We start from the raw sequence: 11,777 nt of genomic DNA on the forward strand, positions 1-11,777 counted from the left end.
TCATTTAGGAGATAAACATACTGTGTTTTCAATGTAGAGCTAGGTTACGTGTAGATTTAACCTCGCTAAATTGAATTTGGAACCGAACGCGCAGCGTGAGGTTTCAAATGTTAAATTTAGCGCGGTTAAATCTACAGGTAACCTAGCTCTACATTGAAAAGACAGTATGTTTATCTCCATTCTACCATGACTAAATAAAATGCGAACTCTTTGGTGTTAGCAAATATACTGAGTGAAGCGGCATGGGTTGTGTTCAGTGTTCTGAGTGGGTTATCGAACTGAATTACGGAATCACCGAACAAAATATGGTGCTGTATATACTCAAGCAGTTTGTTTACACCGTAATACTTCACTCGAACATATGACAGGCATTGAATGCATATAAGCACGGCAACTTGAGCTAACATGAGGTGGGCATCCCTAAAGAAAACAAAGCAAGCTTTGCAAGGCTTTCGCTCATCATCGCACGTCACCATTATGACGTCATATCGCTCATTGTGACGCAAAAAATATGACGTCACAGCCGTATATAGAAAAGCGCCAAAATTCCAAGCTCTCTAGCTGTTGTCTCCAAAACGTAAATACATTCCCTTTGTTGATTTCTGTCGTTTTTTCTGCACGAAATGTATTGCCACACACCCTTTGAATATTGTAGTAACCGCATCTGTTCATTTTGTAACCTGTAATTGTAGACATAATTATTTAAATATGCCTACCGACAATGACTGAAAATAGTACTATTCTATGAATATTAGCTTCCGCGGTGATGCGGCCGTCAAACCAGCTGTTTCAATCAGTGGGGGTTTATTGTGATTTAAAAGCCTCTGATTGACCAATCAGAATCGAGGAAATTCCAAATTCATGGTATAATTGATTGTGACGTCATGATAACCAATGACGTCACAATGGTCTGCAAAGCAATGTGATGTAACCCAAGCGATATCTCCTGTGGGAGCCAGTTTTGGACGATAAATACTGTTAATGCACTCGTTTCCGGCGATAAAATTCGTTAATGTGTTTAGGTATGATTCCGGTGTAAATTTAAGCGAATGATTCAATCATGTATTGCTACATGTGTACGATTTTAACGCATGGGGTCACTTTAATTAGAGTTTATACTACCTCAAGTATTATGAGGTATTATATTATGAAGTTATCACAAAGAATGTGTTCGTGCTGAATGTCATAATTGCAAACCATTTTTTTCTTTCAGTGGCAAAAGTTTTGTCAGCGATTGCAAACACGTTGTCAGAAGACCCCGTAAAAGCTTTCTTTATTGTTTACGTCAACGACAAAGGGCGGGTAACTCTAAATTACTATACGTGCGTGCAGTGAATATTTTGCTGTATTCTAAATGTTCTGATTTAAATTAGCAAGATGAACAACAGGTTGACATGGCCGAAGATAGTCCTCTTTGGAGACTCGATTACACAGGTAAATACCACGTGACTGTCAGATTTCGGTTTCAGCATGGCTCAGCTTGCTCGGGCCTATGTGAAAATAGCCTAAATTGTCTATTTAGTTTCTTGTTCTAAATCTGAAGCTTTGTTCTACTGTTCTAGTTTGATAAAATCAACCGGATGTTTCTTTAATCTTTTAACCATTGGTATGAGCAACTGAATGACCTCAAATGAATAAATTTCAGCGAGCCTTGTAGCCTATTGGTGTAAGAAATCTTTGCATAACGTGAATAAAATTAACAGAATCTGTGAGGTTCTTTCACGCAAAAATATGCAATTTCAGCAGGCGTATTGAACATCAGGATTGAGCTGTTGAATAGGAAAATATAGGGATATGGTCGTAAAAAATTAACATCAAACACAAATCAATGAATTACCATCACACCAAGTCATTATACATAGTCATCAAATCAAACAAAGGCTGAAATACGGCTCAAGTTTCACATGACCTAATGTAATTCTCTGTCGGCACATATCATCAGCACAAGTGACAATTAATTGAGGAAACTTTGTACTTCCTTCTGGTTTTGTTAAACAAATCATTAATTTGATCAAATGATGGACCTGGCCTCTATTAGTAATGCAGAAGGGGTCGTTATCGGCACAGGTACTACAGAAATGTACTACAGGTACGTTCATGTATACAGAAATGTACCCTAGCTAAAATCAAACTACAGAAACATATCCTAGGATGAGTCCATTCCGCCACAGGGTACAATGCTCATAACCATTTCTTTAGGTATTTGTCACTTCCTGTATACCAAACAACGGTTAAATTCAACATGGCTGTACTTGAGTAGCCTACTTTCAACAGGAGATGCATTCCAGCGCCTCATATAGGAAAGAACCATACACAGTGACGTACGTACATTAATCTAATATTCCGGCAATATTCTGTACGGCACACATGCACTCGTAACCAGGTGAGCCAGAACTACAACATGAACCGGTTTTTGTTTCGGGTTGGGGAATATGGACTTGTCCGCCGTTAAGGGTACCAGGTACCGTATGTTTCTGTATTCTAATTTTGGCTAGGGTACATTTTTGTAGTACCCGTGCCAACAACGACCCCTTCAGCATTCGATTTTTTGTGACAGACCATATCACTCGGCTTTAGAGGCTGGCATATATTTGAAGACCTTGAGTCTATTGGAGGAAATATGGTAGATTGTGAAAATATTTTATGATTTGTCACACAGGTGGAAATGTGCTGTAAAATGTACAATGCAGAATTTTCTTACTGGATGATCTATAACCCCAATTTTGTTTGTATGTTGTTTAACGCTGCACTCAGCAATATTCCAACTATATGACGGCGGTCTGTATATAATCGAGTCTGGATCAGACAATCCAGTGATTACTATCATGAGCATCGATACGCGCAATTTGGACCGATGACATGCATCAACCAAGTCTGCGAGCCTGACCAACCGATCCCATTAGTTGCCTTTTATCACAAGCATAGTTGCCTTTTACGGCAAGCAACAGAAAAACATTGAAAACAATGAACGGATGAGGAGATATGGTAACGGAAGCTACCTACCCACAAGCTGTTATTGAAATGACTGCTAGATGGCAGATCTAGCTCTCCATTCATGCTCTACATCTTCCCCTCATGACATTTCCTAACATGTTTATGAACAAGCAGTGGAAACAATGATGCAAGATATGGCTGTATTGGTATATCAGCCTACATTATCTGAAGTAGGGACCGAGGTATAATTTAGTGTCACGTTGACAGTATTTCTGTCATATTGTCCCGAAAAAAGTTGTATAGATAATGATGTGTCAGAAGGACAGTAGGTTGACAGCAATAATATGTCATATAGCAGATTAAAAACTAAAAATTCCAAATACTAAACATTCCAATCATCTTGTTAAATATGACCAATAGGTAGCCAGCAACAAAAGCTAGATGACCCCACTGGGGGCCATGGGGATTTACAGTACCTCTGCTACCTGTATGATTCTAAGCAGGATTATCTGAAGTAGTATTAGCAGTAAAATACACAGTGACTCTCGGTAGCATTTCCCGGTGTGTTCAAACTCATTACATCTGATCTTTATTATTCTGACATGACACCTCTCTGTATGAAGATTCAGGTGAATTTCTAATAAGCAAATCTAAGCCGAGACTTTTAAAATCATGGCACAAGTTTGTTTGTTTGTTTATTGTTTAATGCCGCACTCTGCAATATTCCAGCTATATGATTGGGGTCTGTAAATAATCGAGTGTGGACAAGACAATCCAGTGATTGACATCATGAGCATCAATCCACACAATTGGGACCGATGACCTACAGTGGGTACCCGGGTAGGGTCGGGTGATAGGGGGGTGGGTACCTGGGGTGGGTAGTAAATTCAGACTCATCCCAGCAATACAACATGCATCAAGTCATGTCAGAAATGTAATACAGAATATCCAGTCTACTTTCTATAAAAAAAACCTGGAAACAGCCATCAGCGTAGGTTAATGAAACATAACTTTTGTTTGTATTTTTTCTTTCAGTTTAGTCTGAGCCAGGAAGGCCAGTGGGGCGCTTTGCTAGCAGATCATCTCCAGAGGTAACACCGACACTGACTGGGCACACAGACTTCTGGCCCAAGTGCTGTAATGAACTCACCTAGCAACTGTTTGTATATATTGTCAAGGATAAAAACATCATTTTGGGTTTAAACATATATTTATTTCATAAACGAGATCTGGATTGGTAAACAAGCAAAACAAGGCTTATATAAACACCGCTCCAGGAAAAACAGATTACAGTTCTTGTACACAATACATAAAATTAACCCGTAACCTAGAGCTAGTGGTGTCTGAGCTTTTTGGCCACCAAATGCTTTAACCAGAATGACAAACTGCTACCACTTATCAGTTCCATTGTAGCTAAAATAAAACCATGCTGACAGTGGTTTGATATAATATAGTTGTCGAAATTGTTATGTGTATATAGTTGAAACGAAATAACTTTGAAAAAAACATGGACTGACTTGTTTAATGAAATAGTGAGTGAGTAAGTTGGGTTTAACACAGCCCAAAGTGATGCAGGTCTCAGATGTTTTCTACTTTGGTGAAATATCACAAGCGCAGGTATGGCACTGACAAACCTAGAAGCATAATCAGGGATTCGAACCCACGATCATAGGTTTCTGGTGTACCCAAGGGGTGCAAATCTGCACAGAGAATTGTGGCACCTTAGACACCTGGGCCAACCATGCCCCTTTTTGAAATATTATAAATCTGAAAAGTTTTGCAAGCAGGAAAGCGCTGCGAAAACTGAGAGTGACACACACTCGCAATTTTTTCGTGACACAGTTTTTTTTCAGACCAACAACAAACAAAAGACGTAAGGAGGCATATTTCTTGATTCACTTCCACACATTGTCAAGCCAGCCAGTACATGATAAAAGAAATAATTCCTCTCATCCTGTGTTTCCCTAATTACACACTGTCACAGTGTCAATCAATCAATCTTTATTCATGGTACTTATGAGGCCAAAGGCCTATAGTACAATGTGTGGGGCGTGTTACAAATTCATACATTTTCTTAGTTTCATGGCATGATAAATGAACATTGATAGATTTCTAATAGTTTCTGTACAATCACAAGTCATTAATTTACAAAATTTGTTACCGTTTGGGTTGCGGTAGAAATAGTTATTTAGATATTTTGCTCTTAAATCTTCATACACTGGACATACACATAAAAAGTGATATTCATCTTCAAGTCACAGTGTCAATAATTAATCTAAGTTCACTAATATGCCACATCTTGTCAAGTTGTTCACATAACACCGAGTAGTCCACACATGTGCCAGCCAGTCTATTCTGTTAGATAAACACGCTACTCCAACCTCCCTTGTCAACAACAACACATGCATGTATAGTTTATAAAAACACAGAGTTATCGTGTCATCGTGCTGCTTCCTACTTATCAAATATTACACCTGCAAAAGTATCTTTGATATTTGATAATCTAGGTGTCGCAAAACCTTTTCGATACAGTTGAGGCTATTGTTAGCAACTCACAGTAAATTCATGGGGCAAAACTTTCCAGATTTACAGTAAATGATAGCAGCAGAAATACCATATGTTGCCAGGTAGCCTACTGGTAAACCATTTTTGATAATATATCTAATTTACCCTTCCAGCTGTTTATCAGTTTCTTGTTAATATTCCATGCACACCAAGCGTATTCTAAGACTTTCAAATTTAATTAACTTTTTCAGAGAGTCCAGAACTCCTTGTAGTTTTTTGTTGTTATTGTCCGAATTATGGTTAATAATTTACTTGTTTTACAATATCTACAGCAGAGTAGGGCTGGGACGAGTCCAAATTTACTACCCAGGTACCCACACCCTACCCGGGTACCCGCTGTTGGTGTCAAGAGATAGGTACAAAATGTCTGATTGGGAATAGTTTGACAGTAGCCCTGGCAGAATGCACCTAGATACACGTATAAAATGATGTGTCATGCATATACTGAAGTTGACTGAAGTTTTAGCTTTGTTCAAACATATATATAAGTCAGAAGGAACGTGTTCATAGTCATGAAGAAATGCGAACATTTGAGACTTAAAATTGTCGTGTAACCATGTAGTTATATCAGGAATTTTTGTCATAAAACAATATATCACGTGACTAACCTTGGGTCTGGGTAGTCCTGTGGGTACCTGGGTTCTACTCAGTACCCACCTGACCCGAGTACCCGAGTTGCCCTTCCCAGCCCTACAACAGATATAAGAATATCTCGTACAAAGAGATTTTTCTCTCAACTAAACGATTTTCTATTTTCAGGAAATGTGACGTGATAAATCGTGGTTTCTCTGGCTACAATGCGAGGTGGTGCAAGTTTGTGCTGCCCCAGATCCTCAGCAGCGATGATGCCGCCGGTGTGGCTGCTGTCACTATCTTCCTCGGGGCTAATGACTCCAATGATGAAGTCTTGAACCCCAGACAGCACGTGCCCCTTGAAGACTACATGGAGGACCTCATGGAGATGGTGGAGTATTTGCAGGTCAGTAGTTATCTCCCTTTGAAGGGCAGCTTTGATGGTGAGTGAGTGAGTGAGTATGGTTTTACGCCGCTTTTAGCAATATTCCAGCAATATCACGGCGGGGGACAACAGAAATGGGCTTCACACATTGTACCCATGTCGGGAATCGAACCCGGGTCTTCGGCGTGACGAGCGAACGCTTTAACCACTAGGCTACCCGACCGCCCCGCTTTGATGGTGTATAAGTGTGTCCACAAAGCAAAGGTGAAGGTATTTGTTTGGCTGCTCCTGATCTTGGAAAACTCAGCAGAAACTGTATCCCTTTTTTATGATTTCCGGACTTTTGGTATTATTATCCCCCGCCCCAAAGTGGAAGGGGATATAGGAATGGATGCTCTCTGTCCGTCCTTCCGTCTTTCCATCAGTCCGTCTGTCACATTTCGTTTCCGAAACAGAACCTAAAAACCATGAGAGATATCTTAACCAAACTTGGCACATAGATAGGTCTAGTGGTAAACTGGTGCCTTTTGATTGATTGGGATTTTTTAACAAATTATTTTTTGAGTTTACATAGCAACTTTGACCTGGACTGAAAATGACTGTAGTGCTCTTTTTCGGAGCAGATCTTGAAAACCGGACAATATTTCATCACCTGTTTCTTAATCCACCTGTTTCCTGATCCTGCTGATCCACCTGTTTGCTGATTAACCTGTTGTTGTGCCTGCAGTCTATAGGCATCGAGAGGGAGCGAATCATCCTCATCACCCCTCCAGCATGTGACGAGAAGGCCTGGGGAGAAGAATGCAAGAAGAAAGGTACTCCCCCCATCCCTGTCTGCCATGTATTTTCAGACATCCTGAGTTTATCTAGTGCAGATTGTTTGCGTCAAATCTTGAAAAGGTCCCCTGAAATTCTAAATTTAATCCCAACATTGTGAGGGGTTTAGTTCAAAAGGGTCAGATTACCCTTTGTCTCTTGTGATGAAAATGTAGAAAAATGTGGGTTTCCTGGTTTCAAGAAGAAATATCAGCTTATTATTGGAGCAGCATCATTGTGACATACACCTAAAACCATCACCTGCATTACATCGTCTTTCATCACACATTAGTGAGTGAGTGAGTGAGTTGGGGTTAACCTCGCTTTTAACAGTATTCCAGTAATGTCCCGGCGTGTCAGCTTAATGTGGGAGGAAAGCCGAAGTGATGCAGGTCTCAGACGTTTACCACTTCGGTGAAACCCACGAGCACGGGTATGGTGCTGACAAACCTAGAAACATAATCGGGGCAAACCGGGATTCGTACTCATAATCATAGGTTTCTGGCGTGCCCGAGGGATGCAACTCTGCACAGCGAATCACAGTGCCTTAGACAACTGGGCCACCCTTACCCCCCTCATCCCAAATTAAGCTGACACACTGTGATGCAACTGAAATACTGATCAAAGGAACATTAATCCAAAGTCTGCCACTACTCAGTTATTGTCAGGAGGCATTTTGAAGTGAAGTGTGTATACTTGTAGGTTGCATTATATTAAAAGCAGGTGTGTCATTCTCAATAATTCACAGACGGTGATGAGTGACGGTATAGCTGAATATTGCTGACTGTGACCAAACAAACAAACAAAGACCTTCCTTATGTGTGCTGGGGGGCACGGGTGGCCCAGTCGTCTAAGGCGCCGCTATTCGCTGTGCACTGTTGCGTCCCTTGGGCACGCCAGAAACCTATGATTGTGGTTTCGAATCCCGGTTCGCCCCGATTATGTTTCTAGGTGTCAGCACCATACCCATGCTCGTGGGTTTCACCGAAGTCAATCGTCTGAGACCTGCATCACTTCGGACTCTCCTCCCACTGGAATACTGTTAAAAGCGGCGTTAAACCCAACTAACTCACTCTTCATGTGTGCTATGACATCTGTCTCGTGGCCAGGTAAACCGCTGAGCAAGGACAACAAGGTGACGGAGCTGTATGCCAGGGAGTGTGTGGAAGCCGCAAGTGACTGCGGCACGCAGTGTGTGGATCTCTACAAGGCCATGATGAAATCACAAGTACGTCCTGGAGGAGTCTTTTTTATCATTATTAAGAGCAGTGTTTTTTCATTCTGCTGACCAGAAAAAAAGTCAAAAGTTAACAAAACCAAATCATTTACTGTCACAATTAATATGATTAAATTATTTAGAATACTATAATTAAAATTTAATTTTCAATACAGCTGGCATATTGATGCACTTGTAAATGATCCTTTATCAGCCTAAAATGGCTGATGAAGGTCATTTATAAATGTCTCAATATTTGCATTATTTTCATTAAATTAAATACTGTATTCGACGTTATAAGCGCCCAGGCCCCTCTCAAAATTAGAAATAGGGGGCGCTTTTTAGAATATAATTTTGGTGAAAAAATACAGAATTGAAAGATTGTAAATTTCGTGGTTTGGCGAACTCAGAAAACGATCGCTCTCTGTACTTTACCCCTTTAGATATATATGTCTCTTACAAATAATACTATGTGCATGCTTGCATTTATTAACTTAAATATCTATGTATTTGTGATAATGCAACTCCCAATTAACAATGAGTAAAAATGATCCTTGACGCCCATTGTTCCAAACCAGAAGTACCGGTAATCAGCAGGTTAAGTTAAAAAAAATTATGTAAACATCCACTTTGTGGTTGTGATTTTCAAATATTACCTTATATCACTTACCTTTATTTTTCTGTTAATATGATGATGTTTTTAATGTGTATTACCACATCTTTGTTTCAGGTACTTATTTGTAAAATTAACATGAATATTCTTTCTCGAAACATGTTTTTTGTTATTATGTCGGCTATGGTGCTGGTGATAACAGGCCACAGTTCAACAATAAATGTATAGAGTTTGTGAATGTAAATACTACAACTACCTACCTGAGATTAATTTATACACATTTTCTGAAGAAACTGTATGCAAGTATCCAAAAAAGTACATTTATTTTTTAATGAATCATCGTTTTAAGAAGTAACATAACTTCGCATAACAGCACTGCCACAGGCTAATTTGCATATCACATTACCAGCCTTTTCTCTTGTTTTTAAAAGAAAGCTGAAATCAGAACAGACTAATGCTTTACATATTATTTTGCATAATTATTTGCTACTAAAACTGCGACTGTGACGTGCACGACAATATTCATTTATGCATCAAAGTGATCATATTGCTATCTCCAAATGGCTTCGATGACAGCTCGAAATGTGAACAAATGCAAACTATGCAAATGGAAATAGTTTTTAATGTTTTTTTTAGATATTTTCTCACTGAAAGTTAACCGTGACAAATGTTTGTCTTGATGTGTAGACTCGTCCAAAAAAGTGAAACAAGAAAATAGATCGTTTTTGCATTGATAAATTTGAGTTGGTATGTGGCGGTATGTGGTAAAGCGGGCTCTATGGAATGGGGTGAACAGAATTTAAGTTGTAAGTATCGTAGGGACATGATTTCACCAAAATAATAATGTAAACGTTATTGAATATAATTGTGAATAAAATTAATAAAATGGATTACAAACATAAGTCAAGATACAAAATGAACAGTATTAAACAGAAATAGTGCAACTTGTGTAATTCAGTACGGGTATGTTTATATTCTATTTCTGATGACGGATCATGACAGTCATATATATATACGACAGAAATGATTACTTAAGAAAAGTCAGAATTTAGTTGCACATAATTAAGGGTGCGTATGACACACGAATAAGCAAGTTTTGTGTGCATTGATCAATTGGAAGGGGCGCTTATTAGGATTCTTCACTTGCCAATATATTAGCAAATATTGCCATGCGCGCTTATTAGAGCAGGGCGCTTATTACGTCGAATAAGGTACTTTGTTTTTTATATCTGTGAATATTTCTGTATTCGCAGGGATGGGAGGACATGTTGAGTGATGGTCTCCACCTATCACAGAAAGGCTCACACTTGCTCTTTACTCTGCTCCAGCCAATCGTAGACAAGCTTACATCAGATGTTGTCTTCAAGTTTCCCTTGTGGGATGAAGTGGACTACAATAATCCAGAAGCGTCTCTATGCTCTGTCAATGCATCTAGTTAATGTGCAGGTGCCCTGTGACTAGCTAGTGTTCAGTGACCTGTGACTAGCTAGTGTGCAGTGACCTGTGACTAGCTAGTGTGCAGTGACCTGTGACTAGTTAGTGTGCAGTGGCCTGTGACTAGCTAGTGTGCAGTGACCTGTGACTAGTTAGTGTGCAGTGACCTGTGTCTATCTAGTGTTCAGTGCCCCGTGACTAGTTAGTGTTCAGTGCCCTGTGACTAGTTAGTGTTCAGTGCCCTGTGACTAGTTAGTGTTCAGTGACCTGTGACTAGTTAGTGTTCAGTGCCCTGTGACTAGTTAGTGTTCAGTGCCCTGTGACTAGCTAGTGTGCAGTGACCTGTGACTAGCTAGTATGCAGGTACCCTGTGACTAGCTAGTGTGCAATGACCTGTGACTAGCTAGCATGGCTAGTGTACAGTGACCTGTGACTAGCTAGTGTGCAGATGCTGTTTAAAAAGTTAATCTATGCACTGTGAGGAAATGAACTTATTTAATCATGATACCTATCAATTTTGATCTTTCACACTTCATTTTTATTGCACTATCAGTAGTTACATACAGTAGAGTACATTGGTTATGGAACTAACGGACACGACAAACTTATCCATGATTCTTGTGTTCTAGTGATAATTAAGTATTCCTTGTCCTTCGGATTTCTTTCATCAGCCAGATACCATCATTTGCAAAAATCACTGTATATCAGACCAAGCATGAACAATTTTTACCTCATGGTAGCATACTTGAGAACAAGAGCCTTTAGGCCACCTTTCTAGATGATAGTTTAAGGAGTCCCATGTTTGTTTTATTCTCAGCCTCATGTACTGTGCAGTGTGTCTGGTACACCACATACATGTCATGTATGTACAGGGGGCACGGGTGGCCCAGTCGTCTAAGGCGCCGCGATTCACTGTGCAGAGTTGCGTCCCTTGGACACGCCAGATTTATGATTGTGGGTTCGAATCCTGGTTTGCCCCGATTATGTTTCTAGGTTTGTCAGCACAATACCCATGCTCGTGGGTTTCACCAAGGTGGTCAAGGTCTGAGACCTACATCACTTCGGGCTTTCCTCCGACATTAAGCTGACACGCCATGATATAACTGGAATACTGTTAAAAGGGGAGTTAAACCCCTTTAAACACACAGGGCTCCGGGGCAGAATAGGTCTTCAGCAACCCATGCTTGTCCTAAGAGGCAACTTTGCTTGTGATGAGGCAACTAACGGGATCGGGTGGTCAG

The 11,777-nt window shown here is 40.0% G+C and overlaps 1 protein-coding gene across 1 annotated transcript; it reads left to right on the forward strand.

The window, feature by feature from the left end:
• Nucleotides 1-1,300: 1,300 nt before the first annotated feature.
• Nucleotides 1,301-11,449, forward strand: LOC124114608 (isoamyl acetate-hydrolyzing esterase 1 homolog). Its single transcript, XM_046475278.2, has 6 exons — nucleotides 1,301-1,434; nucleotides 3,970-4,025; nucleotides 6,259-6,478; nucleotides 7,185-7,272; nucleotides 8,383-8,501; nucleotides 10,356-11,449. The coding sequence occupies exons 1-6, from the start codon at nucleotides 1,378-1,380 to the stop codon at nucleotides 10,539-10,541; spliced, it is 726 nt and encodes a 241-aa protein (XP_046331234.2). The 5' UTR covers nucleotides 1,301-1,377; the 3' UTR covers nucleotides 10,542-11,449.
• The last annotated feature ends 328 nt before the right edge of the window (nucleotides 11,450-11,777 follow it).

The sequence above is a fragment of the Haliotis rufescens genome, unplaced genomic scaffold, assembly GCF_023055435.1.
Source record: "Haliotis rufescens isolate VD_foot unplaced genomic scaffold, xgHalRufe1.0.p SCAF_4, whole genome shotgun sequence".
NCBI classification, from domain to species: domain Eukaryota; kingdom Metazoa; phylum Mollusca; class Gastropoda; order Lepetellida; family Haliotidae; genus Haliotis; species Haliotis rufescens.

Excerpts from the sequence above, each read along its gene's own strand:
- LOC124114608 (XM_046475278.2), top strand. The coding sequence starts at position 1,378 with ATGAACAACAGGTTGACATGGCCGAAGATAGTCCTCTTTGGAGACTCG. Across the intron at positions 1,435-3,969 it reads TTGGAGACTCGATTACACAG|TTTAGTCTGAGCCAGGAAGG; the intron begins GTAAATACCACG and ends TTTTTCTTTCAG. Across the intron at positions 6,479-7,184 it reads AGATGGTGGAGTATTTGCAG|TCTATAGGCATCGAGAGGGA; the intron begins GTCAGTAGTTAT and ends TTGTGCCTGCAG.